Consider the following 25,953-nt stretch of genomic DNA (forward strand, 5'->3'; position numbering starts at 1 on the left):
ACCTTGGGTTTTGTGGCATTGATAAAATGTCAGCACCATTGATCATCTCTCCGGGAGACAATCTGATTGAGATTTCACAACCTCACCCAGCCAACATATATCCATCCAACCCCGGTTGTACTTACTGCCAAATCCTCTAAAACAACGATGGAGGACGCTTGGAGGAAGCTCTGGTGGACATTCCTGCAGTTAGCATGCCAATTGCACGCTCCCTCAAAACATGAGACATCTGTGGCATTGTGTTGTGTGACAAAACTGCACATTTTAGAGTGGCCTTTTATTGTCCCCAACACAAGGTGCACCTGTGTAATGATCATACTGTTTAATGAACTTCTTAATATGCCACATCTGTCAGGTGGATGGATCATCTTGGCAAAGTAGAAATGCTCACTAACAGGGATGTAAAATTTAGTGCACAAAATTTGAGAAAAATAAGCATTTTATGCGTATGGAACATTTCTGGGATCTTTTCTTTCAGCCCATGAAATATGGGACCAACAATTCACATGTTGCGTTAATATAGTTTGTTCAGTGTATATACTGTATATAGATTGTATCTTGCTCAGAAATCTGGAATCACATTTGCTGGAGTATATTGTGAGGTCTTTTACGATTGAATGATGACAAACTGAACATGTAGCTTCTTACTAATCCTGCCCCAATATATGCATCTGTATCTGAAAAATAGTGTGTGAAAATATTACATTTAATCATCTTTGCATGAATAAAATGATCTGAAATGGGCACACTGCTTTTCGATATCTTTGTTATTTGGTCAAATCCTCAGTAAATCTTCTGTGGCTACAACAAAAACAGCGTTATGAACTCCTACATAATATGAACAGAAAGTGTGAAGGTATTGGATAAATGGCAACCATAAAGATACATGGTTCAGCTGACAGTCATGTTAAGGGTTAATTCATCCATGTACTTTACCTTTGAGAGAAGCTGCAGTACAGCTTAGCAGTAAGACACAGGGACAAGCCATGGTAAATGGCACTCTAAAGTGAGACTGGAGAACTTTATGCTTAGGCATAGCAAAATTCCCTCACAGATCACTCTACAAGAGTGAGTACAAAATATACTGACTTTGACACGGCTGCACCTTCTGAATACACACACAGAGGTGAGTGGAAGTTTGTAAAACAGCTAGCTGGAGCTTGTCTGAGCAGTCAGCTGTGAATGCCCTCACCCGCTAGTAATTATTTCTGTTTGTTAAGATTCTGACTCGTTACAGGCAGATATGTCCATATCTAGAGTTTTATTGGCTCTTGTTCACCACCACACACCAGCACACACAAACACATAGAAGTGGTCTTTGTGATACATATGAAGGAATGTACTTGTGGTTTTAATGGATGCACGCAAATCTTCCTAGTAAACACACTGACAACTTGGTCGGCAGCCAAACTTGCATTTTCTTCTATGTCTTCTATGACATAATGGTGGTCCGCAAACCAACGTTGAAGGTGCATGCTGCCCCCTACTGTGCTGGAGTGTGTGGGCAATCACGGTTTACAACATGTCTAAATCCTCCTACCAAACTCAGTACTTCTGAGACAATAAAAAAGAGCCCTACTAACTTCTAATAAACGCTCCCCCATCCCCCAAATCCCTTCCACCCCCCCAACCTCAATGACCATACACTTCAATCTTTCCCTCTCTTCAACATACTTACAACAATATAACAGCACATGCTCCATCGTTTCATCGACAATACAGTCCAGACACAAACCGTTCACATGCTTGCCAACCAGATGTAATAACGAGTTCAATGTACAATGTCCTAAGTGGGGCCTCCCGAGTGGTGCAGCTGTTTAAGGCATTGCATCACAATGCTTGAGGCGTCACTACAGCTCCGGGTTTGATCCCAGGCTGTGTCACAGCCGGCCGTGACCAGGAGACCCATGAGGCTAAACACAATTGGCTCAGCATCGTCCGGGTTAGGAGAGGGTTTGGCCGGCCGGGATTTCCTTGTCCCATCACGCTCTAGCGACTCCTTGTGGCCGGGCGGGCACATGCAAGCTGACTCTGGTCGCCAGCTGGACGGTGTTTCCTCTGACACATTGGCGTGTCAAGAAGCAGTGTGGCGTTGCAGAGTCGTGTTTCGGATGACGCAGGGCTCTCGACCTTCACCTCTTATGAGTCCGTAGGGGAGTTGCAACGATGGGACAAGACTGTAACTACCAATTGGATATCACGAAATTGGGGAGGAAAAAGGAGTAAAGGTACAAACAAACAAAAAAATGTCCTAAGCACAATCGAGCAAACACCACCTCTTCCTTCTTAATCTGACCTCTGAATCTTGGTCCACCGACCTTTCTTTGGAGGGCAAATAAATACCGGCCCTTGGGAACTTGCGTCTTCATCTGCCGACAGCGATGGCCACTCTGACCTGGAGTGGGAGGGGTCACAGTCCAAATGTGCATTTGGGCACTCTGATTGGTGGAAACCGGGATGTTGTGATAGACAGCTGAGAAGGGGAGAAATCACCCTAATGAGTCTGTGGGGAAAGTCACATGCATAGGCATGGCCTTTTTTTGCAGGTTATTTAATTTGTGCTGCATTGCGTCTGTTGTATGTTATGTTTAGGGCCTTGTGTCTTGCACAATCATGTGACATGCCTGGATTTTAACCTATGTTCTAAGATTTTTCATCAAACTGTCCCCATTTCTTTTTATATCAGATGGTCCAGCACCATCCTCAGAGAACTGCTTAAATATTTATTGGAATTCTCATTTATGGATAACGCTTTTAAATGCAGGATAAAACTTGCTATGTCACGTGATTGCTCAGAACACAGGGCCTTAGTTATGTTGCTGTTTATTCAAGTTTCAACACCTGTCACAGCCCAGTTATAAATATTGTGAAGGGGATAAATACAGTTCAATTGAGTTTCTGTATTACATTACACTTCACTGTGTTATGCTGATTGACAGATTGAACAAGTGGGAATGTCTTCACAGTGCCCTTTCTTGTTTTTATTTCTTAATAAGTATTTGTTCCTAAACACCATATTTCTGAATAAAATATAAAACCATAATGATACGTTAGTACTACTGTTTACATGTATTGCGAAAGCTAGTTGGGCATAACTGCGTAATGTGGTTGTCTACAACCGTACACTAGAGAAAAAATTACAGTAAAAAATTCTGGTGTCAAGAGCCAAGAGATTTCATAAAGTCCCATGTAGTTTTTTGTTGGATCTCTTCCCAGACCCAGACATGGCTTCCACCAGCAGCCTGCTGTCTCAGGAACAGTTCCTGTGCCCCATCTGTCTATACGTGGTCACCAGCCCAACCCCATGTGGACACAACAAGGACTGCATACATGGGTACTGGCATACCACCAGCCCGTGTCAGTGTCCCATGTGTAATTAGAAATTCAGCAGAAGACCTGATCTCAAAGTCAATACTTTCATATCTGAAATGGCCAATAAGTTCAGGAGGTCAGTTGAAACGAGTGCGACTGCTACTTTTTACCCAGGACCAACCGCTGAACCATGCCCAACCACAAGCTGCCCAATGCGGAGAAGTACCCTGTGACATCTGCACTGGGAGGAAAGGCAAGGCCTTGAAGTCCTGCCTGGAGTGTCGGGCCTCTTACTGGGAGATTCACTTGGAACCTCACTACGTACTGACCACCTTCAAGAAACACAACCTGATCAAGCCTGTGATGAACATGGAGGACAGAGTGTGTAAGAGGCAGCAGAAGCTTCTTGAGCTGTTCTGTAGAAGTAACCAGACGTACATGTGTCAGGTATGCACTGAGAAAAGACAAGAAACACAACACTGTCCCATTGGAGAAGAAAAGGAGGCTTCATCTAGCGAACATGGAAGATGTCATGCAGCAGATGATTCAAGGTCGACAGCAGAAAGTGAAGGACATCAAAGACACAGTACAATCAGGCAGAATAAATGCAGAGAGAGATATTAGGGAGAGCTTGGAGGTCTTTACTGCTCTGGTGCGCTCCATTCAGAGAAGCCAGGCTGAGCTCATTGAGGTGATTGGGGAGGAGCAGAAAGCAGCACAGAGGCAGGCTGAAGGAGAGACACTGAGCTGGAGCAGCTCTCACACACTGAGAACCACCTTCACCTCATCCATAGCTTCCCATCCCTGTGCACTCCTCCTCTCACCAAGAACTGGTCTGAGATCAGTGGTCAATGTGTTGTGTACGTAAGAACAGTTAGGAGAGCTGTTAGTAGTGCTTGGTCCCCGTTTGAGAAGTCACTGAAGAATGAAGTAAAAAGATTGTGTGACACAGAACTTACAAGAATTAAGCAGTGTGCCGTGGATGTGACCCTTGACCCTGATTCAGCTACCCCAAACTCTTCCTCTGACAACGGTAAACAAGTGGCCCACGGCAAAACAGCGCTGAACCTCCCTGACAACCCTGAGAGGTTTTACCCTTGTCTCAGTGTCCCGAGGAAGGAGGGCTTCTCCTCAGTGAGGTTCTACTACAAGGTGCAGGTGAAGGGTAAGACCAAGTGGGACATAGGAGTGGGGAGAGAGTCTGTCAACAAGAAGGAGGAAATAGCCTAAACCCTGAGCGTGGCTACTGGACAGTCGGCCTGAGGAACAGGACTAAGTACTGGGCTCTGCAGACCCTCCTGTCCCCCTGCCACTGGTCGAGAAGCACCAGAGGGTGGGGGAGTATGTCGACTGGGAAGGGGGGCATGATGTGGAGTCCAGGTCTCATATCTACTCATTCACAGTTACATCTTCGCAGAGAGACTCTGTCCATACTTCAACCCCTGAAAGAATAACGGTGGGGTCAGCGCCATTGGTGATCTCACCCGTCAGTGACCTCATTTCCTCACCTTAAACTTCCACCTCTACTTAGAAGAGGACACTGAGGCCTTTTCTCATGTGCATTTGCGCAACTCCTGCACCGTCTGTACTCTCTCCTCTGTCCTCTCTCCTCTCTCCTCTGTCATATCTTCTCTGTCCTCTGTCCTCTCTCCTCTGCCTCTTTTTAAAAAATGTCAAAGGTAATGAAGGAGACGCGGCGAGGAGAAGGAAAGTGGACAAAAATGAGCTTGCATGAAATCGCTCATCATCAAGCAAATGATGTTCACAGGGTGGAATCCCAAAATAAATGCATTAAGTGAAATGTAAAAACAAATGTAGCTTGGAGGTAAAAACAATGTTTCTTGTTCTGCAAGACATTTTATAGATAAGAGGATAAGTAGCATATCATTTTTAAATGTTTGCATGCTGTTCTCCTTCAAGGAAACAATAGCTGGTTCAAAGGGGGAGTGGCAGATTTCAAAACTCTTCCGCAAATGGCTCCGGTAGAATACACTTCCTCACAAAAAGGAGCCAATCGAGGAGACTGTCTTTCATTTGCCTACTAACGAATTGACACTCTCCTCGTCCACTCAGCCACCAGGGTTGGGGAGTAACAGATTACATGTAATCCGTTACATGTAAGGGATTACAAAAAAACGGTAACCATAATGCGTTATGTTACCAGCAAAAATATTGTAATGAAATTACAGATACTTTTGAAAAACTAGATGATTACTTCGGGGATTACTTTTAAATTCCGAAAGGATGTTTGCGGCAAAACATATTTGACACTTCTCTGTTTTCTCAATGACATTCAAATCATAATTGAAAAAAGTCGCAAGTTTAAGTTCGTTCCACCTGAGTGAGTCTGACCACAAGTCAGAGACCACTATGATGACACACCAAATGTGTTTGATGGATCGCAAACAAAGTGCAGGAATAGGCTTTTGTAGGCTACAGTCCAAGCTATGTCTTCCAATGGTGCAACTGCTGTCGGCATCCAAAGATGAACCAACTTGATTAAACGCTTGGAGGTAAGGATGACAGCAGAGGTGTAGCCTACAGCAATATGGATATCATATCTACATAGTGCATTGATGTGAATCACACTGCTGCTCTCTCGTTTGGCATTAATGGTTAAATTCAAGAATTTTAAGCTACCTATCAATCATTGTTTTTGAAACCAGTGGACAGACAGTGAAAAATGCGCTCTTGCAACAGCTGCATAGTGCAGATCCAAGCCTATGGAATAAAAGTGGCTGATCTAATTGCTTAATCTAATTCATGCTGATAAAAAAAGTATAATCCATAGGCCTAATGGACACATGCTCAAACTCGCACACTTTTGATAGACTTAAAGGGGCAATCTGTAGTTGATACATCCAATTTTGGACATAAATTATATTTATTAATGTAAAGATAACATTTAATCGCAGTATTATATGTCGTAAAAAGCGATGGGTTAGAAGAAGCCTACATAACCAACCCATAAAGTAAAATGTAACATCCATATATGGTCAGCTATGTAAACTTTAACATTGATTTATCCTGCAATAGATGTCGTTCAATTGGTAAGATAGATTTTTGTCTTCTTCTAATGCCTCTTAAGGGGAAAGTAATCTAAAAGTAACTGAATGTAATCAGATGACATTACTAAGTTTGGGTAATCCAAAAGTTATGTTACTGATTACAGTTTTGGACAGGTAACTGTAACGGATTACATTTAGAAAGTAACCTACCCAACCTCGCCAACCACTTGGTTTCCAGGTCACGGAGGAGAGAGGAGGGAGGGTGGAGGATGGACTTTTGTCCAAATGAGAAAAGGCCTGAGTGTTGTGTCAGTTTTATTTGTTATAGAAGCTTTTGCAGTATGATATATTTTCTTGACCTTATGTAATGTGTAGTGGATTTTAAAAATATATATTGAAAGTAGTCTGTTTTCTGTGCATTAGGCTTGCAAAGTTCTATGCAATAAATGTTTTAGGTGATCAAAATAAACACTATACAGGTTGAAGGTTTTGGGCATACTCCAATCATTCCAGAAAGCAAATAATAGCAGCCAAAACACATATAATACTTTTAACACATTAAAAACATACACAAACACACACATACCAAAAGTTTTGGTAATTACTCATGTTTCTTATTCGCGACAAACTCCTAATTGAAATGTGATTGAAATCTACTGTAGATGGGAAGGGAGCTGCAGAGGCGGTCTCTCTCGCCAGTGCTCTGTGCAGTTGTCTGGACCATGCTCTCCTGTGGCATCTTGCTGGCTTTCTGCTTCCTGCTCTTCACCCTGCGCTTCAAGAACAACAGGTACATGCACACACACATACACACATATACACAAACACACGTTTAAAAGGATATGCACTTGCTCAAATCGATAGACAGGCTTGAACAGTTTTACCTTTATTTTGTTGATGTGTGTGTGTTTCTCTCTCTCTGTCTCAGGATAGTGAAGATGTCCAGTCCTAACCTTAATGTACTGACTCTGTGTGGAAGTATCCTCACCTACAGCAGTGGCTTCCTATTTGCTTTTGAGGAACGCATCCACCTACAAGGGGCAGGAGCGAGAGCAATACTCCAGGTAAGACACACCCACTACCCTGCTACACTCTTCCTCTCCACTCTCAAAACAACACGCTCTGTGTAGCGGGTAGAATGTCACATTGACGCGATGCTGATGGCAAAGCAACACAACGCTTATAGTGGAGCTGAAGTATCACACAGACACACACAGACACACACATACACATGCACACACAGACATACACATTGTTCTGATGATGCCATATTGTGTGATATTATGGGGTGTTACTGTGTTGTATCCTAGGCCCGGATCTGGACGTTGTGTCTTGGCAGCACTCTGGTATTTGTGCCCATCCTGGGGAAAACATGGCGGCTCTACAGAGTATTCACCCAACGTGTTCCTGACAAGAGAGTGGTAAGCAGGCTGCTCCTCTCACTCTGTCTCTCTGGTCGAAGTGTGTGTTGTGGTGTTGTAACTCATGTCACTCCTCCTTTGTGTGCGTGTGTTTAGAGGGTGGAGGGTAAAGGCTTGTATTAAAGGATCTGTGTGTCATAGAGTGTATGTGCTGCATGGTGTATTAATGAACTCTGTGTGTTTCAGATCATCAGAGACATCCAGTTGATGGGCTTGGTATCTCTGTTGATTCTGGTGGACCTGCTGGTTCTCACCGCCTGGAGTCTAACCGACCCGGTCAAATGTGCACGGTCCATTGGGGCTGTGGTCAAGGTGGTGGAGAGGGACATGTCCTACTCTCTGTCTCAGCTGGACTCTTGTTCCTCTCTCTACTCAGACCTGTGGCATATCCTCCTCGTCGTGATGAAGGTAAAGCATACAACTGGGAGAAATACTCAGATAAACATAAGAGAACAAATAGTTGCTGTTTCCCCTGAGTTTGTGTTGGTTTGTCATGGTAAACATGTCATGAACATTATGTGGTTGTGTTGCGGTCTCTCCAGGGTGGCCTGCTCCTGTATGGGACCTACCTGGCTGGTCTCACCAGCAACGTCAGCCTCCCTCCGGTCAACCAGTCCCCCACCATCATGACCGCGGTCAGCCTGGTCACCCTGTCCACGGCGGTGGCGGTCCCGGTGTCGCGGTTCCTGCAGGCATGGCCCAACGTGGTCTATAGTATGGTGGCTGGAGCCATCTTCATCTGTACCCTCGCCACCAACTGTATGCTTTTTGTACCTCAGGTGAGAAAGACAGTTAGCGCACATCACTAGGGGTCTGCCGAGTACGCTGACAAAACGAGTATTGTAACGGATATGGAGAATATTCCGAATATCTAATTATCTGTGATCGGAAATAAAGTTATTTTCAGCTGCCAGCATGCATTTCTCTTTCACTAAAACAGTGTGAGAGGCTGTCTGCTCTAAACAACTATTGCCTAGTTTTCCTGTCAGTAAAATACCGGTTGAGCCTGCTACAACAATTGGAATAGAACAAGCCATATAACAAGCCCAATGCTTTCTTGCTATTATTATTTATTCTGGACCAGACATGTTTACAGAGCGACAGATCATTAGAAAATAAAATGACAAGTGTAGATTGTTTTTTTGATTGTACAAATGTTGTGGCATAAGTGTCAGGGGAGAAGTTTTGCTCCTCTGTAAAGATAAACAGTACATGGGGCAAGGGAATTAGCCTATCTTCATCTAAATCTGTGTCTGGAATAAATGCAGGCAGTAGTAGCCAGCCATGTATTAGGCATGTTTTTTTTGCCTATTTTGTTGATAATTGAAAAGGACTAAGTAAGAAAATCATGTACATTTTCATCTGTCGGGGTCGTATAAATCTTCTTATGGCTTAACGGGATCGATATGACAACAGCAAGTGAAAGTGCAGGGCGCCAAATTCAAACAACAGAAATCTCATAATTAAAATACCTCAAACATACAAGTATCTTATACCATTTTAAAGGTAATCTTGTTGTTAATCCCACCACAGTGTCCGATTTCAAAAAGGCTTTACAGCGAAAGCACCAACAAACGATTATGTTAGGTCACCGACAAATCACAGAAAAACACAGCCATTTTTACAGCCAAAGACAGGAGTCACAAAAAAGCAGAAATAGAGATAAAATGAATCACTAACCTTTGATGATCTTCATCAGATGACACTCATAGGACTTCATGTTACACAATACATTTATGTTTTGTTCGATAAAGTTCATATTTATATCCAAAAACCTCAGTATACATTGGCGCGTTATGTTAAGTAGTTCCAAAAACATCTGGTGATTTTGCAGAGAGCCACATCAATTTCCAGAAATACTCATAATAAACGTTGATCAAAGATACAAGTGTAGTACTTGGAATGTTAGATCCACTTCTCCTTAATGCAACCGTTGTGTCAGATTTCAAAAAAGCTTTACGGAAAAAGCAAACCATGCAATAATCTGAGGTCGGCGCTGAGTGCCCAATCAAGACAAAAAGATATCCGCCATATTGTGCAGTCAACAGAAGTCAGAAATAACATTATAAATATTCACTTACCTTTGATGATCTTCATCAGAATGCACTCCTAGGAATCGCAGTTCCACAATAAATGTTTGATTTGTTCGATAATGTCCATCATTTATGTCCAAATAGGTACTTTTGTTAGCGCGTTTGGTAAACAAATCAAAACTCACGAAGCGCGTTCACTAGTTGCAGACAAAATGTCAAAAAGTTCCGTTACAGTCCGTAGAAACATGTCAAACGATGTATAGAATCAATCTTTAGGATGTTTTTAACATAAATCTTCAATAATGTTCCAACCGGAGAATTCCTTTGTCTTCAGAAAAAGCAAATGGAACGGGAGCTACCTCTCATGTGAAAAGCACTCTGGCACTCTGCCAGACCTCTGACTCAATCCCCTCTCATTCAGCCCCCCTTTGCAGTAGAAGCCTCAAACAAGTTTCTTAAGACGGTTGACATCTAGTGGAAGCCTTAGGAAGTGCAACATGACCAATATCCCACTGTATCTTCAATAGGGGCTGAGTTGAAAAACGACCAACCTCAGATTTCCCACTTCCTGGTTGATTTTTTTCTCAGGTTTTTGCCTGCCGTATGAGTTCTGTTTTACTCACAGACCTCATTCAAACAGTTTTAGAAACTTCAGAGTGTTTTCTATCCAATATGAATAATAATATGCATATATTAGCAACTGGGACTGAGGAGCAGGCAGTTTATTCTGGGCACCTCTGGGCACCTTATTCATCCAAGCTACTCAATACTGCCCCCAGCCATAAGAAGTTAACAATGTGTGTGAATGAGTGAAGGAACATAACAATGCACTCTGAGGGATAGCACAGTAATGAAGGAACATAACAATGCACTCTGAGTGATAGCACAGTAATGAAGGAACATAACAATGCACTCTGAGTGATAGCACAGTAATGAAGGAACATAGCAATGCACTCTGAGTGATAGCACAGTAATGAAGGAACATAACAATGCACTCTGAGTGATAGCACCGTAATGAAGGAACATAACAATGCACTCTGAGTGATAGTACAGTAATGAAGGAACATAACAATGCACTCTGAGTGATAGCACCGTAATGAAGGAACATAACAATGCACTCTGAGTGATAGCACAGTAATGAAGGAACATAACAATGCACTCTGAGTGATAGCACAGTAATGAAGGAACATAACAATGCACTCTGAGTGATAGCACAGTAATGAAGGAACATAACAATGCACTCTGAGTGATAGCACAGTAATGAAGGAACATAACAATGCACTCTGAGTGATAGCACCGTAATGAAGGAACATAACAATGCACTCTGAGTGATAGCACAGTAATGAAGGAACATAACAATGCACTCTGAGTGATAGCACAGTAATGAAGGAACATAACAATGCACTCTGAGTGATAGCACAGTAATGAAGGAACATAGCAATGCACTCTGAGTGATAGCACAGTAATGAAGGAACATAACAATGCACTCTGAGTGATAGCACAGTAATGAAGGAACATAACAATGCACTCTGAGTGATAGCACAGTAATGAAGGAACATAACAATGCACTCTGAGTGATAGCACAGTAATGAAGGAACATAACAATGCACTCTGAGTGATAGCACAGTAATGAAGGAACATAACAATGCACTCTGAGTGATAGCACAGTAATGAAGGAACATAACAATGCACTCTGAGTGATAGCACAGTAATGAAGGAACATAACAATGCACTCTGAGTGATAGCACAGTAATGAAGGAACATAACAATGCACTCTGAGTGATAGCACAGTAATGAAGGAACATAACAATGCACTCTGAGTGATAGCACAGTAATGAAGGAACATAACAATGCACTCTGAGTGATAGCACCGTAATGAAGGAACATAACAATGCACTCTGAGTGATAGCACAGTAATATGCCCTTGAGGTATAGGCTTTACCGGCATTTAAACAACAAGCTCTCAGTCTCACTTCAGAATTAGACATTCATCCATGTTTCTCAAACGTCACATTTCGAAATGTTCAAAGTTAAGTTTAGGCATTAACTCTGAATGGTTAAGGTAAGGGTTAAGTTAGGGAATTAACTCTGAATGTTTAATGTTCTGGATAGTCTTAAAACAAAAATAAATAAAAAGCACGTCTTTCTATCACTGGATTTAAACTTGCAAACTTTGGCATCAGAGGCAGATGCTTATGCCCATCCACCATCACCGTCCACAATACCCTGAAACTGAAACCTATTTGAAGGTAACAGCGCTCACTGTTGCCCCTAGTGGCCAGTTTCCACGTCATCTCCCAACGTCCTCAGACATGGATGGACGTTGAATACTGACTTGTATCATGGGTGACCTGGCTGCATTTGAAGTGCACTTCCGGGTTTTTCAATCATGAGTAAATCAAATTACGAGTATCAAGTGTGATTAAAACGGTTACTATTACGAATACGAGTATGATGAGATCGACGTGCCCCTACACATCACAGACAGACACAGACAGAAACCCCCAGGCCCAATTTGAGTGGCTACGTGAGTGTTTCCCATACCTCGCCATAGTGTGTATGTGTCCCTCCGTGTGTGTCTGTGTGTGTGTGTGTCTGTGTGTCTGTGTGTTAACACTGGAGTGTGACTCATACAAACACACATATGCTCTCCATGAGTCAACACGCTGCAGCCTGCCCATACACATTAATGACTCCCCATAAGTAGCTGGTGGTCAGCTGATGCAATGATACAGGAATGCATCCTGGACGGAAAGGAAGTACTTTAACAATAAGCAACACAAACACACCTGGAGATGCCAAGGGTGTGGCACACTTGTCTGACAGTTATCCGACCTTCCATCATAATCCCCCTCTTTCTCTACCTTGGCCCCCCTTCTCCCTTTCTCCCCTCTTTCCAGTTGACCCAGTGGCGTCGGTTTGAGGAGGAGCACAACAACCCTAGTCAAATGGCGAAGTACTTCAGCAGCCCCAGTAAGAGTGTCCAGTCTGTCTACAGCCAGGATGAGATCTACTATCTCCTGGGAGAGAACAACTCCATGAAGATGCTCCTCAATGAGGTAGTCAGTGTGTGTAGGCGATGTAGTATTTTAACCCTCACTTGCCCTCTAATGGTTATTGAAGGTGGTGAATCTCCCCCTTACTGAATAAAAAGGTCCCTACATGGTCCTGTATTCAACATAATCTATGTGACTCCTCAACACTAGAATACATACCTACCTAAACTCATTTACTTTGTATTCTGAATACTCTTCTATTCATCACTAACTTTACATATAACCTTTAACCCTACACGCATGTCATTAAGTCATTAAGGTCCGTGGGGCGACGCACAATTGGCATAGCGTCGTCCGGGTTAGGGAGGGTTTGGCCGGTAGGGATATCCTTGTCTCAGTATGTAAAATGTAATGAAATGTAAAAAAAAATAAAAAAAAGTAATAAAAGGTATGCACTCTACTGTAAGTCGCTCTGGATAAGAGCGTCTGCTAAATGACTAAAATGTAAATGTAAATGTAGATTTTAAAGCTTGTTGTTGTCATTTTGCAGAAGAATGCTGTGATTGACAGTCTGCAGGAGCAGGTGAACAACGCCAAAGACAAGCTACTGCGCCTCATGTCCAGTAGCCACCCCCACGAGGACCAGGAAATTGACTCTTCCACCACCAACCTCCACTCCTCATCCACCCAGACCATAGTTGTGCAGTCCGACTGCTCTCCAACTCCCCTGCCACACAGGGACATAGCAGAACCTCCCCTCTCTTCTCCTCCCTTTTCTTCACCTCCTCTGTCTGCTCCTCCCACTACTTCTGCTGTCTATACACCTCCTTCTGATTCTCCCTCTGCTCCTCTCTCTACTCCTCCTCCACCTGCCCTCTCTCCTCCCCCAGGGGATGGTGTGAGTGTGAAACAGTGGAGTGTAGAATTTGGTCAAGACATCCAGGGTGCAGGGATGGAGACTGAGACAAGGTGGTGTAAGGTTGAGGGGACTGGGTCCCAGCAGCAGTGTGGAGGGGTGAGGTCTAACCTCCTAGTCACCCCTAAGCCCTCTGTCTTCTCCAGGACAGGAGTCAGGACACCAGGGAAGAGGGCAGGGACAAAAACCACACCCTCCTGTCAGTCAACCTATGTCACTTCCTCTTCCTATCTATTTCCTGTGGGAAAGTCGGAACCCTCGCGTTGCCATGGCCATCCCGTGTTGCCGTGGGTGACAAGCGTCAGGCCGGCAGGGTTTGTGAGCAGTGAGCATCTCCAGGAAATCCTCCGGGAACTGAGTGTGGTCCCTGTCATGGAAACGGCCCTCAGCTCACCCAATCACAGCAGGGGGATCAGGAGACCCACTCTGCCCTCCTCGACCGACCCCTCGGTCCGCTCTCCTCTCTCCCTCCATGCCCCTCGCACCCATCATCCCCCTCTCCTCTTCCGCTACCCCAGTATCTCCCCCTACGTGATGAGGAAACGCAGACCTCCATTCCATCAACCCAGAGGGGGGCCTCCACCCTGTTACTACCCAGGGTCAGAGACTCCTCGCTGGGGAAGGAGGGATGCTGGATCCTTACAACTAGATAAGCACCCCTCAAAAACACAACCCCAGCTCGAGGCTGTTGGCACAGAGACCAGTCCCCTCCGCCCTGAAGACAGTGATTCAGAAGAATGGGAAGAGGCAGGGCATAGAGTAACAAATAGGTGTGGGAGGCGCGGCTCGAGGTGGGAGCACCGGCTACCACCCCCTCGAAAATGCTCCATCACCCCCTTCTCAGGACATACCCACCCAAGCCCTTCAAACGGGGATGGGGGCGGTGAGGGAGGGCTAGACCGAGACCGTGGCAGGGACTTGTATGGTTACTGGGACTCAGACTCCAGCAGCTCGGCTGACTACTGCTACTACCACCGACCCTACTGCGATGCCTGCCTGCCACACGGCTCCTACCCCTCCAGCGACAGCTCCTCCTCATACTCCTCGGACAGTGAGTACGGCGGCTTCGCCAGCCTCTGCCGCTCCACACACCCTGTGGTCAACTTCAAGGAAGACCTCAATCCCACCTTCGTATGAGCCTGTCTGGAGCCTCATTTGAATGGGTGCTGCGGAAGAATCATTCAAGTGGGATGATGTATGTTGTAATTTACTTTCAGTGGCCAGTTCACGGCAGAACAATTGAGTTTACACACTGTTGTAACGCTATTGAGAAGTAGTAAATTGAGCAAATTGTAAATTGAGTAAATTGATAGTATTTACAGTAGATCATATAGATTGTTACATGTTACAAAAAAGGACTTGATTTTATTTATCTGTTACCACATACAGTGAACTCCAAAAGTTTTGGGACAGAGACACATGTTTAGTTCTTTTGGCTCTGTACTCCAGCACTTTTAATTTGAAATTATATAATGACTAGGATGTTAAAGTGCCAAATGTCAGCTTTAATTTCAGGGGATTTTCATCCATATCGAGTAAACCGTTTAGAAATTACAGCACTTTTTGTACATAGTCCCCATATTTTAGGGGACCAAAGGTATAGAGACATTCCAGGTGAAGCTGGTTGAGAGAATGCCGAGAGTTTGCAAAGCTGTCATCAAGGCAAATGGTGGCTACTTTGAAGAATCTCAAATATAACATATATTTTGATTTGTTAAACACTCTTTTTGGTTACTACATGATTACATATGTGTTATGTCATAGATTTGATGTCTTCACTATTATTCTACAATGTAGAAAATAGTAAAAATAAAGAAATACCCTTGAATGAGTAGGTGTGCCCAAACTTTTGACTGGTACTGTATGCATTAAAGTAGTCCAATGATTACAGCAAGCTTGTGACTCTACAGACTTTTGCTTTTTGTTTTTCTTGTGTTTCAGATTATTTTGTGCCCAATAGAAATGCATGGTAAATAATGTATTGTGTCATTTTGGAGTCACTTGTAAATAAGAGTAGAATGCTTCTCAACACTTCTACATTAATGTGGATGCTACCATGATTGTGGATAGTCCTGAATAAATCATGAATAATGATGAGTGAGAAAGTTACAGACATACAATTATCATACCCCCAAGACATTCTAACCTCTCACCATTACAATGACAGGGTAGGCTGGCATTTTTCGTGGGGTATGATATTCGTGCAACTGTAACCTTCTCATTCATCATTATTCACCATACATTCAGGACTGTCTGTAATCATGGTAGCATCCATATTCATGTGGAAGTGTTTAGAAATGTGTTCTATTCTTATTTACAATAAAAGTGACACAATATATTATTTACCATTTATTTATATTGGGAACAAAATAATCTGAAACACAACCAAAATATCAGCAAATGCATCCACCAAATTTGTAGAGTGTCACGATCGTCGTAATGTGGAAGAGAGGAGGACCAAGGCGCAGCGTGAAGTGAAGTGACATTCTTCTATTTATTAAAGAAGAAACGAAGAACACTTGACGAACTTACAAAACAACAAAGACGCTATATATATCAGTGCAGACACAAGCAACTAACATATAGACAATAACCCACAACACAAAACAGGCTACCTAAATATGGTTCCCAATCAGAGACAACGCAAAACACCTGCCTCTGATTGAGAACCATATCAGGCCAAACACCTAGAAATAGACAAACCAGACATACAACATAGAATGCCCACTCAGATCACACCCTGAGCAAACAAACATAAAACATACAAAGCAAGCTATGGTCAGGGCGTGACATAGAGTCACAACATTGCGTGCTAGGAATGTGGAACCAAACACTAAACTTTTGAATACTTTAATACACATAAGTGAATTTGTCCCAATACATTTGGTGCCCTAAAATGGGGGGACTATCTACAAAAAGTGCTGTAATTTCTCAACGGTTCACCCAATATGGATGAAAATACCCTCATTGTATAATGTCAAATCCAAAGTACAGAGCCAAAACAACAACAAAAATTGTCATGGTCCCAATACTTTTGGAGCTCATTGTACATACCACAGGTGGCCTGTGTCACATTAATTGGGGGGGAGGGGACCATAGGAGGGGGAGGAGGGGACCTACCCCCCAATCCATCTCTGCTTCCTGCACCCTGGTCCCAGCCGAGGTACCCTCATCCAAGAAAGGAAAATCGCCATCGCAATTCCAAGATTCCTCAAGAATGCTACATGTCTTTCCAGGGAGTTTGTACGCAGTACATGGTTTGAGCGAGGGCTGCCTTAGCGTGCTCCGAGACAAACTAAATACAGATGGTGATTATCTTTCAGAGAAATGTTATAACCGCATGACTGAGGGGATGATCTTGACCTCGAACCCGGTTTAGCCATCGTCGTCTCAGTGGTTTTCTTAGCCATCTTACTCATTGCACCAGCAAATTGAAGAATAACAAATTATTTGTCAGTAGAAAACTTATGAGAACAAGTATAACCTTCAGCACACAACGTCTAGGGCGTAAGCACGCTCTACCACTATGGGGCAGTTTAGTTTGCGCAACGTAAAACAGTTGTCACGTCCTGACCTTAGTTCCTTTTTTATGTCTCTATTTTGGTTTGGTCAGGGCGTGAGTTGGGGTGGGCATTCTATGTTTTTCATTCTAGGTTTTGTTCTAGGTTTTGTATTTCTGTGTTTGGCCTGGTATGGTTCCCAATCAGAGATCGTTGTCTCTGATTGAGAACCATACTTAGGTAGCCTGTTCCCACCTGTGATGGTGGGTAGTTGTTTCCTGTTTTGTGTTGTGTCACCTTTCAGGACTGTTTCGATTTTCGTTGTTTCAATTTTGTTATTTTGTATTCAGTGTTCAGTTATAATAAATGTAACATGGACACGTACCACGCTGCATTTTGGTCCGATCCTTCCTATTCCTCATCTGAAGAAGATGACGATCGTTACAACAGTCTTGTTTTACAATTGTTTGTTTTCATAACGTGAATCATTCCTGTTCACACTGAGGTGAAGACCGGAATAATTGAAGGAATGAATCCGAACCTCATGCTTATCACCTATGGAAAGGGGGGCTTCCAGCGAAGCACAGATTTCATTGGCCTTGTCAGGCATGATAGTGGATCCTTCAACCAAAGTCACGAGAGTGCAACTCCCCATAGTATGTTGCGCCTCCTTTGCCTCCTTCAGAGAACGGTAGTTATAGTCATAACGTTACGTTCTCTTTCTCTTTCTCTCGTATGCACTCATCTCTCTCCTCCTTTCTCTCCTCAAGGCTCTTTCAACCCACAGTTTTTCTTGCTAAGAATACACTGATCTGTGTGTGTGTGTGTGTGCGAGTGTGTACCGTGGGAAGTGTTAAGTGCTTAGAGAGAAAACAGCAACTCCTTTTTATCCTGCATCCGTCATCACCACTGAAAGACCACTTTGATACGGCATCCTCAGATCAACATAAAATACAGAGTCAAAATAAACAGCATAAAAGACCCATTAACAACTTAGACTGCAGATGACTTGAGTAGAGCAACCATCAAGGTTGACTAATTTCTATTCTTTAAGATGGTTTTATTTTCAAGATCATTAATGCACATTGTGTGTGATAGTGGTGTCAGTCTTTTGCAGATTTCCCCACATATACAGTATGAATAACATTGTGTTATTCACCTGGCACGAATGTGTTAATATTGTTTTGTATGCACACACACATACACACACACACACACACACACACACACACACACACACACACACACACACACACACACACACACACACACACACACACACACACACACACACACACACACACACACACACACACACACACACACACACACACACTACATTCTGGAATCTTTACTCATCCTTCTGCCAGGCTGCCATTTTGGCAGTGAAAGTGTCAGTGTCTGCATCCTCCCCAATCAATAATGGGTGGAAGGTTAGTGCTGAAAGACTTCAGCTCTCCAATATGACCAACTCAGACCAGAGAGAGGCTGATTATTACAGAGCTGGCGGCAGGGAGGGGAGAGGTAAAAGAAAGAGAGGGGTGGAAAAGTGGTGGAGAAAGGAAAGTCATCTTTAAAATCAGTTCAAGTCAGGCTATTACAAATTCACATTTCTGACATCAAGATAATTTGTGAAATTACCCATTTTACCCAACTTCTACATCATCAAAAAACATAAAAACACAACTTTTGTCCTCAATTTACCCTTACAAATCTGTGTAGGAAATGGAATGTTAATACCAATGCATTCAGAATGTTTGAACACAATAAGCATGATGTGGCTTCAAACAGAAGCTTTGGAGAGCATTTGGGTCTATTGTGTAGGCCTATAATAGTGTACCAACCAATCACGGTGAACTGGGCTCTGCTGCCTTAGTAATGAGCATAAGCATAATGACTTGTGTGTGTGTGTGTGTGTGAGGTTGTGGCTTCTCATACTGTAGGCCTACAAATGTAATGTCATTGTAGTGACATAAGAATAGGCAATGATCATTAGGCCTACCCTCCAACCACAGCCTGAGTGATATTTGGTTGGGGGGGGGGCCTCGTAGGCAAAACATTTTAATGGCCCCCTCTTGACTGTGGAGAGAGAAATGTACATTTTTAAGTTCATTTACTGCAATTCTACACATTTTGCCATGGGGCAGAGAGAACATTTAGCAATGTTATAACAAATGTCATGCAATTCTACAAATTTTGTCATGTGCAGGGAGAAATGTTTTTAAGTTTTACAGCTAATTTCCTGCAATTCTACACATTTTCCATGGCTTATGCCATCAGTGGAAACTCCTCAGAGGAGGAAGGGGAGGACCATCCTCCTCAGAAATGTATATATCTTTTATAAAACTATACTAAATATATCCACCTCACCAAATAATTGATTGAAACACACTGTTTTGCAATGAAGGTCTACATTAGCCTCAACAGAGCTCTGTAGGCTAGCACCATGGAGTAGCCGGAGGACAACTAGTCTCCATCCTCCTCTGGGTACATTGACTTCAATACAAAACCTTGGAGGCTCGTGCTTCTCACCCGCTTCCGTAGACTTACACAGTTATTATGACATCATCTGGAGGACATCCTCCAACCTATCAGAGCTTTGCAGCATGAACATATTTTCCACCCAATCAAAGGAATCCGAGAATGGACCTAGTAATGAAGGCATGAGCTACAGCTAGCTAGCACTGCAGTGCATAAAATGTGGTGAGTAGTTGACTCAAAGAGAGAGACAGACAATAGTTGAATAGCTTTTAACAAATTAATTTCTTCAAAAATGAAGGAAAAGCAAGAGAGAGAGAGCTAGCTATATTTCATATTTTTCTTCACTTTCCCTTTCACTTAATTAGCTAGCAAATGCAGCTAGCTAGTTTAGCCTACTCAAACAACCAGCTCAAACAGAGAGGGATGCTATGTCACCTAGGTGGCTTTGGCTATCCAACACTGGAACTCTTCCAAGTCAAGGTAAGCTTCTGGTTTTATTAATTTATTAGCACCCGGGCCCGCCGGTGTAACTGCTAAACTTCTTGCTAACTGTACACTGTACTGTATGATTGTAGTGGGCTTACTAACATGTTAGTTCTAGTAGCTATTTTGTTGACTTGACGTTAGCTAATTGGGTAACAACAATGTAGGCTGTGTGTAGCAGTTAGCGGTTATGACATGAAGGTTTGGCTTGGAAAGGTTTTTTCGCCTGGTCGCAGACAGCTGATGTGTTGTGCACTGAAGTCCACAAGCGAAGGGAAAAGGTGAGAGGAGGAGAGTGCGTAGATGTGATAAGACATTGTGCAAGGCGTATTGAATGTGTCAATGTCTGTCACCTTGATAACAATAATGTATCTCGACCTGTGCACCTACTTTATACATTTTCATTCATGATGTGTATAAGGAAAATGTGAGTATCATGTAGTAAGTGGCCTACGGGTGAATGGAATATGAATGACAGTCATCCAATATGCTGTAATAGAAGCAAAGCCATGCTAATAAATAAATACATTGTCCTCCCTCATTTTAAACGGCACCGATCGCCACACCATACCATGTTAATACGATATCTGAGTGAGAATGACAAACAAAAGCAATGGGGGCCCCCTGGAGGTCAGGGCCCCTGCATCCATAATTGCATTTGCATATTGGCATACAGTTGAGCAGAGGTGTTTTCAGGATTTCTACACATGGGGGAACATTTTTTGCAGGAAATTTGCCTTTTATTCATTTTAACATTTTATTTTCACCCCAATTTCGTGATATCCAATTGGTAGTAACAGTCTTGTCCATTCGCTGCAACTCCACTACGGACTAAGGAAAGGGGAAGGTCAAGACCCATGCGTCCCACGAAACACGACCCTGCCAAACCACACTGCTTCTTGACACACTGCTCGCTTAACCCGGAAGCCAGCCGCACCAATGTGTCTTAGGAAACACTGATCATTTGGTGACCATAGTCAGCTTGTAGGCGCCCAGCCTGCCACAAGGAGTCGCTAGAGTGCGATGGGACAAGGAAATCCCAGCCGGCCAAACACTCCCCTAACCCGGACGACGCTGGGCCAATTGTGCACCGCCTCATGGGTCTCCCTATCACGGCTGGCTGTGACACAGCCTGGGTTTGAACCCAGTTCTGTAGTGACACCTAAAGCACTGTGATGCAGTGTACGACTTTCGGCTGTCCCAGATGCACCTCCCCCAACTTCACTCCTCGACTTTCGTCTGCAGTCGGTTGCTTCAGCCTTACCACTCAAACAAGCCCATTGATTCTGTTCATTTGACTGTCACGGGTCGCCAGTAAAAAGTGGCATTAATTGCGCGCCTAATGCTATTGGGTAGATTACCGGTTGCAGCTTTTCAGCCATTGGTGCAAGTACCATTTTTCTCAGTTGGATTGGCTGAGACTGCTATCAATCTCTCTGACTACCCCCCCTGTTTAACGCCCATTGCCCCAGTCGCAATAACGCACGGACACGAGCTTCCGAACACCAGGGGCGGTGTCAAGCAAACTATGCCATGTGTTCTACAAGAACAGCGTCCTTATTGGTCTACAGTACGGGGCTCTCGGCCCATCGCCAAGGGATACGCTTCAGATTGGTTGAATCGGCTACCCCCCCCCCCCCCAGATACCATTGCGCGTGCACTTTTCTCCGATTCTCTACAGTGGTTTATTGGCGTAACCCCGTCTCTACGCACATCTGCCCATAGAACCAAGCCTCACCATTTACGCAAATAGCGTTACAAAGGTTCGTAGTGAATAAGACAGCGAGCCCAAAACCGATTGGGAAGGAATAAAAGATAATGCCAGCATCGTCGGGTCTGACTGGAACTGTCCTTTCCAGAGGAACGAAGTGCACAAGAGTAGATAGCCAACTGGAATAACCGGATTTGGACGTCACCGTGTGTGGAGTTGGGACGAGTTTGCAGGGCCGTGGAAATCGTTAATGTAAAAATTGGGCAACTGGCAGATTTTTCCGTTTGAATAGTCGGTAGGGTAGAAGAGCGAGGGAGCCGGCATGGCGGACGGATCGTTGAGTCTCCATCGGAATATGAAGAGGATCTGCAAGGTCCTGGATCTATAGGAATATACAGTAACCATTCCCCATTAACGCATTATCTGATTGTTTCTTCACTTGTGTCATTTTGTGCTCAACTGTGACCAAATTAAGGAAATCAAACCAGCAGTGGGTTCATTTGGGGGCCACAGGGCCAGATTCATGACTATTTAGTCGAAGACGCGTCTCCAAGGCCTATTATCAACTGAAGGAAAACGAGGAACCAAAGGAAGAAAGGATGCTTTGAACGACTATTGGGGGAAGAGAAATGGTAGATTGATAGGTCAAAATAACGACTGTGAAGGCTCGTGGAGAGGAGTTGATAAAAAAAATCATATTGTAAATAATCTAACATTCAGATTAAGGAACTGTCATTCTTTGAATGCAAAGGTTTAGAAAGAAATCTACCAAGCCACCAAAGTTACAGTCACGTAGCATACAGTATTTGATTCGAGGATTGGATCATGTCGGGGCGGCCCAGAACCACCTCCTTCGCGGAGAGCTGCAAACCAGTGCCGCAGCCCTCGGCTTTTGGCTCTATGAAAGTCAGCAGTAAGTCTACACTTTTTTATAATCAAACTAAGTTGCCTCAATTACCTGCCCTGCGAATGAAACCAATTAAACTAGTTTTGTCCTTGTTAAGCATGTTGACTCGACGCCAGGTCTGATAGCACAGGCAGGCTTGTCATTCTGTGCCACTGGCTGAGATTCTCAGGCGTAGTGTCACCCTTGCTTCTGCGGGAGGGACCGCTGTGACGTCCGACTCTAGGCTGGTCAGCGGACAGAGGTAGAGGGCCGCGCCGGGGGAGAGAGGAGCAGGGCTGGCAGCCACCCAAACCAGCATCGTGGCGAGTGGCACGATCTGATTTGCCTTATAATTTGCAGATTCTTCTAGGTGTCCATTCCATTAGATCACAACACGTATTTCAACCGATTACTGATCTCTAGTCGAATGGAGCGCCTGGTTTAGGGTCATAACTAGGCATCACACTATTATAATATTATTACATGGGGATATTTTGTATATATTACTTATTTGTAATTTTGCTTGCTTTGCGAGTAGTTTTCTCAGATAGTATTCATTTATTACCAGCCAGATGCAGCAACTGACATGATCGGTCTATTACACAACTGTCAATAAGAAGGTGCGCCCATGCAGAATTTGTGGCTGCGGCGGCGAGGGGATGGGGATTTGATCTTTCAGGATAAAGGGTCGGGTTTCTCGTTTGTGTAAACTGGGTTGTCGTGGAATTTGGGGTGCGTTCAGTTGGCATGAACGTTTGCTACATTGCGGAACGTTTGTACTGAATGACACGTTTTCCTTAAACATTTTGAACAGACTTTGAGATACGTTTGTTCTGTTGGGTGGGTGTGCCAGGGTGTGGCTTGAAGCAATGAGTGACGTATTTAAAAGGCAGCGGTGCATTTTGAACACACAACCCCTCCCTGTTTTTCAACTGATCGTTCAGTACAGCAACCTTTCCGTTCAACTGAATGTTCTAAAATGTAAAAACGAGCACCAGCACACAAGCCAGATCGCCTACTCCACTGTCAAGACATCTATGTGCCACAACTAGAATCACAAGTATTTCACTACACCTGCAATAACATCTGCTAAACACCTGTATGTGACCAATAACATTTGATTTGATTTGACAATATATCAGACTGAAGTTGCTACAGTATTGCCATCCTCAAGGCGCTCCTGGACCAGGATATATGCTCCTGACAACTTTAATGGTGTTTTAAACTGTTGTGAAAATAAAATAATAACGCCTATGCTTCTGATGCCTCAGCCTATAGTATATAAATAGCCTGTAATTGTATTTAGCCTATTCCTATTACACATAGACAGTGGCGCAACTTTGGTTTTAGAAGTAGGGGTGAACATACATTTTCTTTTGTATGTATATTTTTTTAATCCAGCCGGATAAACACATGCCAAGAGCGTGCAAAGCTGTCATCAAGACAAAGGGTGGCTACTTTGAAAAATCTCAAATCTCAAATATTATTAATACTTTTTTGGTTACTACATGATTCCATATGTTTTATTTCATAGTTTTGATGTCTTCACTATTATTCTACAATGTAGAAAACAGTAAAAAATAAAGAAAAACCCTTGCCCTATCTTTTGACTGGTACTGTATATAAAACAAATAAATATCCAATACAAAAATTTAATAATGGTCAACGTTCAGAATCTAATCCATAAATACAAAAATATTGGTGGTATTTATATTGTCTATATGCAATCATTATAATAAAATAGTACAATAGAACATTTTATGTTTCCTCCCTTAACTTGTAACAAGCTGTGACTTATTACGAGGCAAAATCTATCACAACAGACCTTTCCCCCCCAAAATATACACATTTTATCTTTGTTTGATTGTTTTGTAAAATGTGTAGACATTTTCATTGTGAATTTTGGGAAGGACTCGCTAGGTAATGTATGTTTGTGGTAAACGATTAGAAAGTGTTCTTCACTTTCTATCTCTCCTGACCCACAGTTATGACATAGTCTGTCTTCTCTAGCCAGCCATGTTTTTCGGTGGCATTTCAATTGCCAGACTATAATCTCCATGCAATAGCCAGGCTCTCATGCAGCCAGACACCAGGCCTCTCTCTCATAATTTGTTTGGGTCTAATTGTTTTGCTGTCCTGGGGCTCTGTGGGGTCTGATTGTGTTCGTGAACAGAACTCAAGGACAAGTCTGCTTAGGGGACACTTATCCAGGTTCGTCTCTCTGTAGGTGATGGCTTTGTTATGGAAAGTTTGGTTTAACAGCACTTTTCTGGATTTTGATAATTAGTGGGTATCGGCCTAATTCTGCTCTGCATGCATTATTTGGTGTTTTACGTTGTACACAGAGGATATTTTTGCAGAATTCTGCATGCAGAGTCACATTTTGTGAATTCTTGGTTGGTGAGTGGACCCCAGACCTCACAACCATAAAGGGCAATGGGTTCTATAACTGATTCAAGTATTTTTAGCCAGATCCTAATTGTGTACATAGATTTTATAATGTCGTATGTTTTTACCCAAACACCATTTTCCATCAATTTGTATAGCAGACCCTCATGCCAAATTGAGTCGATAGCTTTTTTGAAATCTACAAAGCATGAGAAGACTTTGCCTTTGTTTTAGTTTGTTTCTTTGTCAATTAGGGTGTGCAGGGTGAATACATGGTCTGTTGTATGGTAATTTGGTAAAAAGCCAATTTTACATTTGCTCAGTACATTGTTTTCACTGAGGAAATGTACAAGTCTTCTGTCAATGATAATGCAGAGGATTTTTCCAAGGTGGCTGTTGACGAATATCCCACGGTAGTTATTGGGGTCAAATTTGTCTCCACTTTTGGGGATTTGGGTGATCAGTCCTTGGTTCCAAATATTGGGGAAGATGCCAGAGCTAAGGATGATGTTAAAGAGTTTAAGTATATTCAATTAGAATTTATGGTCTGTGTATTTTATAATTTAATTTAGGATGACATCAACACCACAGGCCTTTTTGGGTTGGAGGGTTTTGTATTTTGTCCTGTAGTTCATTCAATGTAATTGGAGAAACCAGTGGGTTCTGGTAGTTTTTAATAGTTGATTCGAAGATTTGTATTTGATCATGTATATGTTTTTTTGCTGTTTGTTCTTTGTTATAGAAACAAAACAATTGGAGAAGTGGTTTATCCATACATCTTCGTTTTGGAAAGATAACTCTTCGTGTTGTTTGTTTAT

At 43.1% G+C, this 25,953-nt stretch overlaps 2 protein-coding genes and 1 pseudogene across 2 annotated transcripts in view; all 3 read left to right on the top strand.

Moving 5' to 3' along the window:
• Window positions 1-15,660, top strand: part of LOC129821033 (probable G-protein coupled receptor 156) — a 30,689-nt gene extending 15,029 nt beyond the window's left edge. Inside the window, exons 3-9 of the mRNA XM_055878246.1 lie at window positions 6,983-7,110; window positions 7,249-7,384; window positions 7,631-7,741; window positions 7,928-8,149; window positions 8,284-8,520; window positions 12,675-12,833; window positions 13,321-15,660. Of these exons, the coding sequence (XP_055734221.1) occupies window positions 6,983-7,110; window positions 7,249-7,384; window positions 7,631-7,741; window positions 7,928-8,149; window positions 8,284-8,520; window positions 12,675-12,833; window positions 13,321-14,823 (2,496 nt within the window). The 3' untranslated portion in view covers window positions 14,824-15,660. The remainder of the gene's footprint in view (window positions 1-6,982; window positions 7,111-7,248; window positions 7,385-7,630; window positions 7,742-7,927; window positions 8,150-8,283; window positions 8,521-12,674; window positions 12,834-13,320) is intronic.
• On the top strand, window positions 3,023-6,962 carry LOC129821034 (E3 ubiquitin-protein ligase TRIM39-like; annotated as a pseudogene).
• A 6,148-nt stretch (window positions 15,661-21,808) lies between the features above and the next one.
• Window positions 21,809-25,953, top strand: part of LOC129821592 (glycogen synthase kinase-3 beta-like) — a 63,624-nt gene continuing 59,479 nt past the window's right edge. The window contains exon 1 of the mRNA XM_055879241.1: window positions 21,809-22,774. Within this exon, the coding sequence (XP_055735216.1) occupies window positions 22,687-22,774 (88 nt within the window). The 5' untranslated portion in view covers window positions 21,809-22,686. The remainder of the gene's footprint in view (window positions 22,775-25,953) is intronic.

This window comes from Salvelinus fontinalis, chromosome 23, assembly GCF_029448725.1.
Source record: "Salvelinus fontinalis isolate EN_2023a chromosome 23, ASM2944872v1, whole genome shotgun sequence".
NCBI lineage: Eukaryota > Metazoa > Chordata > Actinopteri > Salmoniformes > Salmonidae > Salvelinus > Salvelinus fontinalis.